This window comes from Varroa destructor, unplaced genomic scaffold, assembly GCF_002443255.2.
Source record: "Varroa destructor unplaced genomic scaffold, Vdes_3.0 BEIS01000006.1, whole genome shotgun sequence".
Taxonomy (NCBI): domain Eukaryota; kingdom Metazoa; phylum Arthropoda; class Arachnida; order Mesostigmata; family Varroidae; genus Varroa; species Varroa destructor.
In genome coordinates this window covers 5,186,875-5,197,952 of record NW_019211459.1, presented here as the reverse complement: position 1 = coordinate 5,197,952, position 11,078 = coordinate 5,186,875, and the positions used below count along the sequence as shown (strand labels likewise).

Genomic DNA, 11,078 nt, shown 5'->3' with positions numbered 1-11,078 from the left:
GCAAATGTATCTCGACGGCTATTCTCGGTAGGGTTGCGTGCGATCGCAACGCTCTATGTTGGACTAGAACGAGACGGCCATTTATGATTTACTTCTAAAAATGTCGAGGGAACATATTGGCTCGTCATTATCTGTATTTCTTACCTGTTCGTCAATGACGCACTTGCCGTCGGAGCACACAACGCCCGATTAGCAATCATCACTGCTGTACTATCGTTGGCTTCGAAGGTTTCACCGATACAATCATGGATGACTTTTGTTTCACACGCTTGAAAGCTATTTAAAATAAATATCATAGATTGACGTTTTTTACTGGTTATAGCTCGGTCGATTGAAGTACGCGATTATGATGGAAAATACCAAACCAGCTACCCTCATCACTGCAACTGAGTAATGTAAAATCTTTGCTTGTTTCTACATGAAAATATAAATCTAATAGTTTGAATATTCCAGACGTGCTCTCGCCCCAAGTTAAGTATCAGAAAGCCTTAGTGAAGATGGCGTTGTAATAACGTAACTGCTAAATTAACCAGATTTCGCGTCTTGTATTTATAAAGATAAGAAAATGATTTGAAAAATACTTTGCTCGGCTATTGTCACCGTAACGAGCTACTCGAAATCAGCCAAATTTTAATTGGATCTTCGTTATAAAACAAAAAAAAAATTCTAACTATCCTATTATCGTCTAAAAATGGATTGTCCCAAATCAATTCACGAACCTGCATATGTTTACTAAAACCGGTGCTTAAGTCTTCAAGCAAAAGTAATGACGAGCAAAAAATGACTAAGCACATATACTTCCAATACGAAAAATGTTCTATAATTTCAAAAGCTTACCAACCAGGTGTTTCTCAGGTATTTTTCAATACATTTGCTGACTAGATCAGTTCAAAGTCGACTTCTTTGACAAAATCAGCGGCGGCTATTTCAAACCTCAAAAGAAGCTTTCAATAATTAAACATTGTCGTTAAAACAATGTTAGATGTAATCTAGCGAGCGGAGCGTAACGTTAGTAAACTTGAACTAATAGCAAATCAATGATTGGCAGTATTGTGCCGATGCTGTTCTTCTCATCTATTCCGTCATGGTAGCCCCTGTTAACGCCGCATGTGTGATGTTCAGAAATACATCAGGATGATGCCTGATATGATGTTTTATTATTAGAACCGGCGAATGGTATACAACGAAAGCATCATTTTTTAGGTGCAACTAACAGCGACTCGAAATAAACGTTATTCAAATAACTGAAACCAGTTGCACCCCTCTGTGCCAAGACCCACACAGCGTTTGGTTCTATCGGTAGCCTGATAGCCCCTTCAGCGTGCGGTACTGATGTTGAATGGACAGCGCGTGCAGTTTTGAATGTTTCCTTCTCCTAGGTTGAGCTACCGCGGCGCATTCTGTCTATGTAACACAGTCAAAAACACTGAGATCCCTACGTAAATTTCCATAGGTGTGCCATTATGTCTATATTGCATTGTTGTTACTGTATTCTACAGAGACTCAAAGAAGGTTGGGACGTTTAGAACGATTGGAATCATTTTTCAAGCAAGTGCCAACTGATGCAGCACTGCAGGAGATTGCTGCACTTTTTGCAAGATATGTGCTGTCAATCAATGTCAGACACATGGCCTCTTTCACATTAGAATATATGGAATGAGTGTTTGAGTAGCACAAAGCAAGTCCAAAATGAATTACTCAACAAATAGCTTTGAGAAAAACTGACCAGTACCCAACGCCCAATCAAGGTAGGAATCATCAGAGGGTAGTGCTATCGTAAGTAATCGAAATCTTTTATCGTCTATCTACCTGAGCGGTTGTCTAACAAGGGTGATTTTGACTGGCCAAATGAAAAGAGCGAAGATACGAGCAGCATTTTTTTAAAATAAGGGTACTACATGAAGGTGGCCGTATTAAAGCTTTGTAAATAATAAAATTTTAAAGTACTATAGTATATTATTGACGATACGTGATTTATTATTGTGATTACAAATCATAGAAATCGCAACTGATTCAATGAATTACGGGATGCAATAAGGTAATAAACTATCGCTACTTCAGCGTCGTTAGGTAAAGTTCAATAATACAAACTCGTACAGTTTTGCAGGCAAACTATCAACTTCCATCGTTGCCAACGCTATATTCGTCTTTCAGGATCAACGTGCTGCAATGTATTTCTCCTTTCTGTATTTCTTAAATGTATGTAACATTTGAGCGTATTTGACATCTGGAAAAGCACCTGTCAGGGATTCAATAGCACTTGGAAGTCCGTTGAACAGATGAGTCTTGAACGGATATAAAGGTGATCGTTATGTAAACAACACATTATTATATAAATGTGCAATTTTTACTCAACTCGCTTATCGCAAACGTATTCGAAACTAACCCGTATAAACACAATATATTACACAAAAAAAAAACCAAAAAAGTTCCATTAATGAAAGGACAACTTGCAACGATGATGCCGTTAAACATGAGTCACTGTCACGTTGAACAATTAGCTATTTTTTCAGTCTTCTATGTATACCATCATTTTAAGGAAGTCCCTCGTGTTACGATTACAAGCAATGGCTTAAACCGAACTCGAGGCGTATAGCGCCGTACAATACAATGTGACAATCGCTGTCAAATTGAGCAGCGCTGTTCGTTCAGATGAACGTTCTCTTTACAAATCGAGTATCGGTTCGTTGAGATCTGGAAACCAATTGTGTATCTAGCGTTATCGCAGGGTTCTGATAGGCTATCTAGTATAGCAGTAGTAGCAACATAACTGACACAGCAGATTTCATCAAAATATCTAGAAAGTTTAGAGGAAGCACTTCAGTAAATATATTCATGAGTCTAGTTGTGATATTTTTATGTGCACTGCTAGATTGATGACATTAAATCTGTAAAAAGTAGGGTACAGATTTATTCCTACCGAAATCTTGGCGGGGTGCGATGAAAGTCCTTCACAAGCTGCGCGAGTGTTTTTCCCGGCGGGTTTGGATTGCGGTAACTGCCGTTTCCGCCGAAAGCTGTTACCAATGAAAATGCTTATAGTGAATATCTGAATTACAATATTAATATTTCAACAACAAATATTTGCATAATCCAGCACGTTAAAAAAAAGTTCGACTTCAATACTGTCACAGTATATTATGCATGTCTTGAATAATGACTGGTATGTCTTTTCCAGTTAAAACGGTCTAAGCTGGAAGAATAGGTGCTGGGTTTGTCATCCTTTTGATCAGCTCCCGGAAAACATAATGATGAAGCCAAGATAGTACTAGAGGTGCACGGTCTTTTCAACAATTCGCACTGGTATAACTTTAGCATCTTTTTCTTATAATGCATATTATATAGAATATAATATATATATGCTAGGGTTATATAAATTAACCCTAGCGTCTAATCGCACCTGACGCCGGCGAAGTTATAGACGGACTTTGACGAAGTTTTGATGGGACCCGCTTTTTTATTGAGCTAGCTCCTGCCATTACAGTAGAAAAACTAGGTACAGAGACCGTGGAGCAGTTCGCACATGAGAAACCGGAAGTCGTATTCAACTTCGACATGTTCAGCCTCTCTTTCGCAGGACGCTTCTCAGGCGCAGCATCTCGTTTCGGCAGCACTGAACGGAAAACTTCTCCTGCTTGTCAGCGAGGAACGAACAGCGCTTAGTGGGTAGTACCTCATAGATGGGTCTTTGAAAAATTACAGTTATAGCAGAGATGTGCTCGTGCATTGCGATTAGTGTGAGATGTATTACAATTCGTACAAAAAAGTTTACATCAAGGTTGTTGCGCGTAGGACCCTAAAAGTTATTAGAGGTCGAGTCATATAACCACAAAACTTAATTCCACAGTGATAACACGGCCGAATAAAGCGTTCGTTTTCTGAATAAAAAATGTTGTGCTGATCTCGTTGAATCATTGCAGCAACACAAAAGAGATGGGTAATCTAGTAGTATATTACGTGTAGGCTGGCATATAGATATTGGGTGTTATGTATGAACTTACCGACTTTGCTCTTTATGTGGGCGTAGGGGTTCCGTGTTTTGCTAGAGATAGGCTTCTTTTTCGACGGCAATACGGGCTGCTTTCCAGCTATTATCGTTTTCCTCAAAGAAAGCTTGCGGAGCGAATCTGCAAATAGCGCCAAAACTAATTTGGTGCAATTCGTAATCATTGGCATTCCTGCCTTTTCGAAATTAAGCTTTTAATTTATGTTAATGACGATGATCGTCAGATTGATTGAATAATGATGGTAATTCTACTCTTGCACGTTCTTTTCATAATATAATGCCATTTTTTTCTTTAGGTCTTTCGAGAAGCAAAACGCACAAACGTCTACCGTTAGAGCTCTTATATTTCCAAACTCCTAGAAGCTATAATCATTTGACTTAGATACCTCTATGGTTAAATTGAATACGTATTCCTTTGACCAGCGACTTCTTCCGCTTTGGGGTAAGAACCACGAGCGAGTTGGCACGAACCTGCAAACACAACTCTCATTACTACTATTATGTTTTGGATTAACAAAGTAGCAAGGATTTTTATCATAGCTTCAACTATTATATTAGATAAAATAGGAGAGTGGTTACTACATAGTATAAGGATTTTTTTTCTAACTAATCAAAAACGTAGCATTTCAGCCGAAGTCCAGCAATAAACCAACTTGTAATACCAAGAAATGTATTCGCTGCCATTTTCCTCAACCTGCTTTCATGTTTTAGTTAATTTATTCACTGCTACTGCCAGAAGTTGTCAGGTTTGGCGTCAAAGAATTAGGCCAGTAAGGTTTTGAGGCTCTTTTCACAGTCGATTGTAATGTTGCGACTCTCATCGGTAGCGGAAAAAATGGTAACCCAATAGCGTGGGGCCTGGAAATACGCTAAAAGGATCTCCCACTCAAGCATTCGCTGGGCGACTTCACCGACCTCGCCACGTGTAGTTTGACATTATCCTAAAAATAGATGAATTGGCGTCCTCTATCGAGCCTTTTTCTGCTGAGATGCAAGTAGCCGATTTATAGGTATTGACTGACCGTCTTGTTCTTCTTAAGCAGCTTCGGTATACAAGACCCTGTTAGTCCTGCTAAATCATGGTCTTAATGGAAACCTAACTTAACTGTGAACTTAGACATATCCCCGGAGTTACCTATTTTTTTTTCTGCTTCATAGGGGCGTGGAGACACTGCTTGTTGTCATTCGTAATAACTTTGTGTAGAAACATGTCATTGTGACTGCGTGTTGGGTAATGCCAACTCTGGGAATCTTGAAAAGTCGTATCTTCTTGTGCGCTTAATTTGGCCTATGGCGTACCCTAACATATATTATATAAGATATATAAATGGCATGCCCATCAAGACTGATATTTTTGCATATAAATATCTGTTATTGTTTAGATACAGTGTTCGAGAAAAATTGGAAAAACGGTTCCGAATTTCATTTAAAACACGCTTGTTATTGAAGTTACAAATGGCCCAGAAGAGCACGGGGGCAACATGTTCGGGGTAAACATGGAAACATTACTAGGGCTACTTGACATAGGGGACGACATCAAATGTGACCCCTCGGCTCTACCAGTTGAGGCGAAAAATGTCATGCCAGCAAAATACCATTGATGAGTTGGGGGTAGGTGCTTTCTTGAGGTTGTTGTTGTTTTGCGCTGGTATAATCTTTTTCTTCCCATGAGCTGGACGGGTAAGAAGTGGTGTTACGTCTATTTTTCCATCATTTTCGTCAGGATCTACCTCTTCAACAAGAGCGGACGCCATTGGAAGAGACCATCGGCCTAAAACATGGCGTTTCAAGACCTTCTGTGTCAAGGTCCTGGGCTGCGGGATAACTCGATAGCCGTGCGTTGCTAAAAAGTTATATTCATGAACAATATGGGCAGTTATAGCATATTCATTTTATAACATCTAGCATTCAAAATAAAAGTATTCAATAATTTCCTTTTTGCAAATGAATCACAAAGGCTCCAAAACAGCAGAATACAGTAAAATTTTTCTAAAACGTATCTTGGGATGGGAATAATTTAAAAATAGTTTTAGCCTATTAGCAACACGAGGACAAGTTGATCAGATCATCTCCAAATGAGTCTCTATTTTCGAAAAAAATATCTGGAGCATGTCAGTGGTACCTTGTTTGCAGGCAGTATCGATTCTATCTTCAGGAAGGCATAATGGGTTCACTAGGGTATTACCAGGTCCCGGTCGAGTGATGCGTTTGAGGCGCGTTTTTGGAGGCGTCCGTGGACGGGCTAATAGTGCGAGCGGAGTTACCGGTGTCAGCTCCTTTGAAGCCTATAAGCGACAACTCGCTGGTGTTATAACTTAAACTTAATTTGTGCCTTAAATAATTGACGTTAGACTAACAAAGATAAAGCGACATTGATCTTAAGGATTGTTCTAAAGTCAGAACTTCGAAATATTATGACGAACGGTTATATTTGTTCAAACTGACGCTATTTTTCGCCTGCTGATCTTCTGGCGGAATTGGTTTCTCAGGAGGTGGCCGTCGAAACATGATCTTTTCACGGATGCTCTGACTACGCCTGCCGAGGAAAACATGCAATATATTATTGTCAATGCGCCTTTCATTTCCTTACGGTGAATTTCTGATCATTTTTGAGTTTCTCAACATATAGGCTTAGGTGTCTAAGCCTCTGCGATACCATTGAGGGGGTCGTTAAGGCTGCTACATGCGCAACCTGCTCGTAATTCTTATTTTGAAAAACGCGTTCTCGATGTCTTTTCGTACCTTTGAATGCCTTTTCGGGCTGACTCCGCTAAAGCAGCCGCTATCGTACGATGTTTATCGGCAGTTTTTGCTTGTGTAGACGAAAGATCATTTACGCTAGAAAAGTAACCTTGGCGTTCTTTGTTGGGCAAAACGGGATCGCTAATGGGCCTACAGACAACAAGCCGAAAAGAAGCATTTTGGCGAATCATCTCCTTGTGAAATAAACTACTTCCGAATAAACGGCACTAACATGTATAACAACCAACCATCAACATAATCGCAACGCTATCCTATTACTTTCCTAGTAGTATTACGCTGCTTTAGATGCTCAGCACGTAAAACAGAACGGCTCAGCTGTGAGTCCCGCCGTTGCTTAAATTTCTGAATCTCTTAGCTATGACACGTGAATTCGTCAGTTCATAGCCTCAGGCACAAGATATCAAATGAATAGGGTACATAATATTAAATAACAATGAATATAAACAGACTCAAATTCTAAAACAGCACACGAAACGGCCTAAGCCTTGTCCGGTATTTTCTTTGCCTGAGCAAAACACATAGATTTGTCAAACTTGGTAAAGATGATGGCTAGGAAGCAAGGAGAACCTGTATGCTAGTGATCGTCGAATGAATTTCTCAGGTAAGCATCGAAGACGCGCATTTTTTAAAAATAAAATTAAAGATCATCAAGATAATTCTGCTGTTGTCCCGGTTATCGCTCAGTAACGTACTAATCTCACCGAAGTTTGCCCTTTCTACATTAAGTAGAACATTGTCCGAATTGTTATTACAGTTATAAATAATTCTTACAGTAGTAACAGAACTTAAAACAACAGAATTAAAAATGATGATCTCTCGTCGCTACAAATAATATAACAAATTTCACAAACAAAAACAACCAGTTACGTTAGCCTATTAGCGTTCCACAAAGTCACAGTATGAACTACTGAATTATGCGAAATAATTCGTAACGTATTTTCTGCTTAATTCATGGAACAAAATCAGTTATATCAATGATAAATTAGTTTCATGATTGAAGCTCATGTGTTTCATGTGTTGCTCGGTGGAGACACACTGAACCATGTTTAAGTATATCATTGGCTATATTCAACAATGGATTTTTATAGGCTTACGCGGGCGACTTTATCCGAACTACAGACTTGCTGATCGATCTTAGCTCAATCGTCTGATTTCTCGGTGGAATTTTCGTCTTTTCTGGAAATTGACTTTTTCGTTGCTGTTCTTGTGATGCTTGCGATCGCGGGAGCTGTTGTAAAGGTCCCACAATGCCGGCTACGAGACCCTTGGCTTGACGCTGCTCAAAGAACTCATCGACAGTTGGATCGTCGTCAAACGTGTTGGGACATGAAAGAGCATCGAAGTCTGCAAAGTCGTTCGAACTTGTTCGAGAACCAAGATTCCTGGTACTCCCGAATCCAGCCTTTAGATTGAGCTTGCTCAGCGGAGCCATTTAATCACGGTTCCTCTGTTTGCGCGTTTCCGGCGTTTTTCTTGACTACCTGCGTATATGCAAAAGGTCATAATAATGTCGGTTATCTATACGAGTTAATTATTCTTCTATTGATTAGCAATGGTAATAAAATCGATGAGGTTTATTTGAAAAAGATCCATTTACAGTATCACCGATCATAAACAAACAGAGGGTATAGCACGAATTCACAAGCAAGAATTCTGTACAACGCATATAACTTGTGCGTTTTACAGAAAATTCAATATGAGAGTACTCTGGTTTGAAGCAGATAAAGACGCCACGACAAAAAATATAGCTAGTATTTATAAAATAAGCCGCGCTATCTATTACTTGCCTTATTCGAAACGAAACTGTTGTATCGCGACAACAAACAGGCTACCAATCTCCCTCTGTTTTTTTGCTAATAACACCTCAAGTCTTGGCAAATAAGCAGTTGGCCCCACGTCGTCTGCTGTTCCAAATAAATTCTCCACAAATTCGTGTCTTCGTCTGGATAATTGGGTGGCTTTGAAAGGAGTGCAAAGATTGTTCTTGCCGTAGATGTCGAACGTTGGGAATCATGTATGTGCACGCATGATAACGCATATGAGTACATGTTTCATTGAAGGGTTTGTCGAAGGATTATGCATACGACGATCGTAGTGCCCATCGATACCCACTGGTAATGTCAGTGTGCCGAAAGATGTAATAAGAGCTATTAGATGTTGAAATTCATGCCGTCTAGTAAAGAAAAAAAAAAGCTGAACTGAGAACTGTGAATAGTCTTTTGGATTAAAGCATGTTTTTCAGTTTTGGCAGGTACAACACGAAAGGTACACTGAGTAACAAAGGTCGCAAACCTAGGCTTAGTATATTGTGCAAGATTGTAATCTATTGAATAGCTTGGCTAATGCTATCCCGTGAAGATGATCTGCCCTATAATTATGACAGATTATACAATACAATAGCGCAATAGAATTTATTATTCCACCTTCAATCATATAACAATAAACGGCCGAGCCTAATAGGACACCAGCCGCTATTTTTGGCGTACAAATTTGCAACCGAAAGATGTTCAATCGAGCCTGTTGACTTGCGACTTATGCACATTTTTTTAATACGTAATAAATTACGATTAGTGCACAATTTTAGTGGAAAAGTAGCATAGACAAGAACCTCTTTGCAAGATTGATTAATCTCACGAAAAATCTTAACAGAACTAGGAAAAAGGAGCAATTGGACTAGATGAGAATAGGATTATGTCGGGTATAGACAACGCAAAAACCGTCTTGAAACAGCCCCCATCGCACAGCTCAAGAACACATAGATGCAACGATCCGAAAACTTGTCCCCTACGAATGGCTGAGAAGGGGAGCAGCTCATACGTGTAGTAAGCGTATGGGGCTTGTTGACGCTAAATGAAGTACGCCGTTCGCCGTCAGCATGCCCGTAAGCAACCACGGTAAAATTTAGTCATAGAATCTATACTTTTGTTTTTACTTTTAAACATTGTTCTTTAGTTGGGTAAAAGATATATACAGGGACACATTTACGTAGTTCATTCGTGTGATAAAGGTAATTCGCGTGATCCACATGCCGTCCGTGATTCAAGCAGAAAATATTTGGTCACTTGACTAAGAAATCAGCTTAACAAACGTGCAGGTAATGAATTATATTACAGATAACTACAAACGATACAGCGTAACGAAAATATCGCATATGTCATTCGATTCAAATCGTTTACGAGCAGAACTCAAATTATTTTTTAAACTATTGCAAAAACCCTAGTATAGGTAGCAGGAACGATTGGTCAAAACGGACGAATTCACATTTTTCAGGAACAGCTATCTCTTAGCGTCAACGTCGCCTCTGATGGCTGCGATCCTTCGATCGTGCGGAGGAGATTGACACTTATCATTTGCATAATCTGTAGCTAACGAGCGTTGATAACCTGCGTAGGTTTAGAGCTGAATTTATATTGGTGATTCGATAATTGGATAAAAACTTATTGGATTGCATAAAAACGCGCAAAATCGAAATAGGAGGCATGATAAACCCGCTTTTTTAATCCAGAAACATTGAATATTGAAAATTACTTAAACTCAATGCATCATGAAAAAATGCAAAATCATATGCGATACTCTCATACTTGAAACGAATCAGTTAACCATCTGCTACTAAACTCATCATTTTTGTGGGATGCAGAACAAACAAAATGTTTATTTCCTATATCGTTTCCAGTTCAAAGAAGCCAAAACCTTGTTAAATATCTTCATTAAGTGTATTTGTTGGAAGAAGACAAATAAATAGTACCAAGCTCTATAGGGTAAATCGATCTATTCAGCTCAGTCTGCAAGTCGTTTTTTCTGAAAACACGATTAGAGCTACAGTAACCTGACAGCTACCTTGGAAACCCTCGCGAGCGAGAGATATAAACCTTAGCAGGATTTAAAAATAAAGCAAGAGGTATCTTATGCAAAGCGAATTATTATTCAGTGCTTATCTAGGTTGAGGCGATTTTGAACAAATAGTTCTGTTAGTAAGGTACTTCGAATTGAATCGTTTGGGGGCGCTATCGCCTCTTTTGACACTTCTCGGACATACCTGTTGCAATAAAATCTATGAAAACCCAAGTTACAGACAACTCAGCATATTAGAGCCTTGAGAAGATTTTATGATATATACGTTCCTTTTCGTACTGTAAATGATGATTTTTAACAAAATACAATAATATGAACCTTAGTCGTGCGGTTCTCTTTTAAGGCGTGCTTTGAACTTTAATTTGCACATAAAATACGGAAAATCCATTATTAGGAACCCTATACCAGCTTTGTACGAAAGCCAGGTTAAAAAATTGACCGAAAATCTGCCTTCAAT

General features: G+C 39.1%; 2 protein-coding genes across 6 annotated transcripts in view; one reads left to right on the top strand and one right to left on the bottom strand.

The window, feature by feature from the left end:
* mRpL20 (mitochondrial ribosomal protein L20) overlaps nucleotides 1-3,890 on the top strand; it is a 28,828-nt gene extending 24,938 nt beyond the window's left edge. The window contains exons 4-5 of one of the 2 annotated variants that reach the window (XR_015329881.1): nucleotides 3,179-3,274; nucleotides 3,578-3,890. The gene's annotated coding sequence lies outside the window, so the exon portion shown is untranslated. Of the gene's footprint in view, nucleotides 1-3,178; nucleotides 3,304-3,577 lie in introns of both variants that reach the window. The other variant, XR_015329880.1, reaches the window with a different exon arrangement.
* Nucleotides 1,945-8,747, bottom strand: LOC111252500 (uncharacterized). 4 transcript variants are annotated; one of them, XM_086992406.1, is made up of 11 exons: nucleotides 8,553-8,746; nucleotides 7,864-8,246; nucleotides 6,749-6,898; nucleotides 6,452-6,542; nucleotides 6,192-6,291; nucleotides 5,602-5,849; nucleotides 4,393-4,477; nucleotides 4,002-4,127; nucleotides 3,401-3,634; nucleotides 2,921-3,017; nucleotides 1,945-2,694 (listed from the first exon to the last, which is right to left on the bottom strand). In XM_086992406.1, exons 2-11 carry the CDS (start codon nucleotides 8,199-8,201, stop codon nucleotides 2,649-2,651), a joined length of 1,515 nt encoding a protein of 504 aa, XP_086848532.1. In that variant the 5' UTR covers nucleotides 8,202-8,246; nucleotides 8,553-8,746; the 3' UTR covers nucleotides 1,945-2,648. The 4 variants fall into 4 exon arrangements, with proteins under 4 accessions (XP_086848532.1, XP_086848530.1, XP_086848531.1 ...); XM_086992404.1 differs by having other exon boundaries at nucleotides 6,129-6,291; nucleotides 8,553-8,743; XM_086992405.1 differs by having other exon boundaries at nucleotides 3,401-3,631; nucleotides 6,129-6,291; nucleotides 8,553-8,741.
* Between the last annotated feature and the right edge of the window lie 2,331 nt (nucleotides 8,748-11,078).

Bases quoted from the DNA above. Each gene is read 5' to 3' on its own strand.
- LOC111252500 (XM_086992404.1), bottom strand. From the start codon at position 8,201: ATGGCTCCGCTGAGCAAGCTCAATCTAAAGGCTGGATTCGGGAGTACC. The intron at 6,292-6,451 runs GTCAGTTTGAAC...TGTCGCTTATAG, and splicing joins ATCAGCAGGCGAAAAATAGC to GCTTCAAAGGAGCTGACACC. The intron at 4,128-4,392 runs GTATCTAAGTCA...CGCTATTTGCAG, and splicing joins TATTCAATTTAACCATAGAG to ATTCGCTCCGCAAGCTTTCT.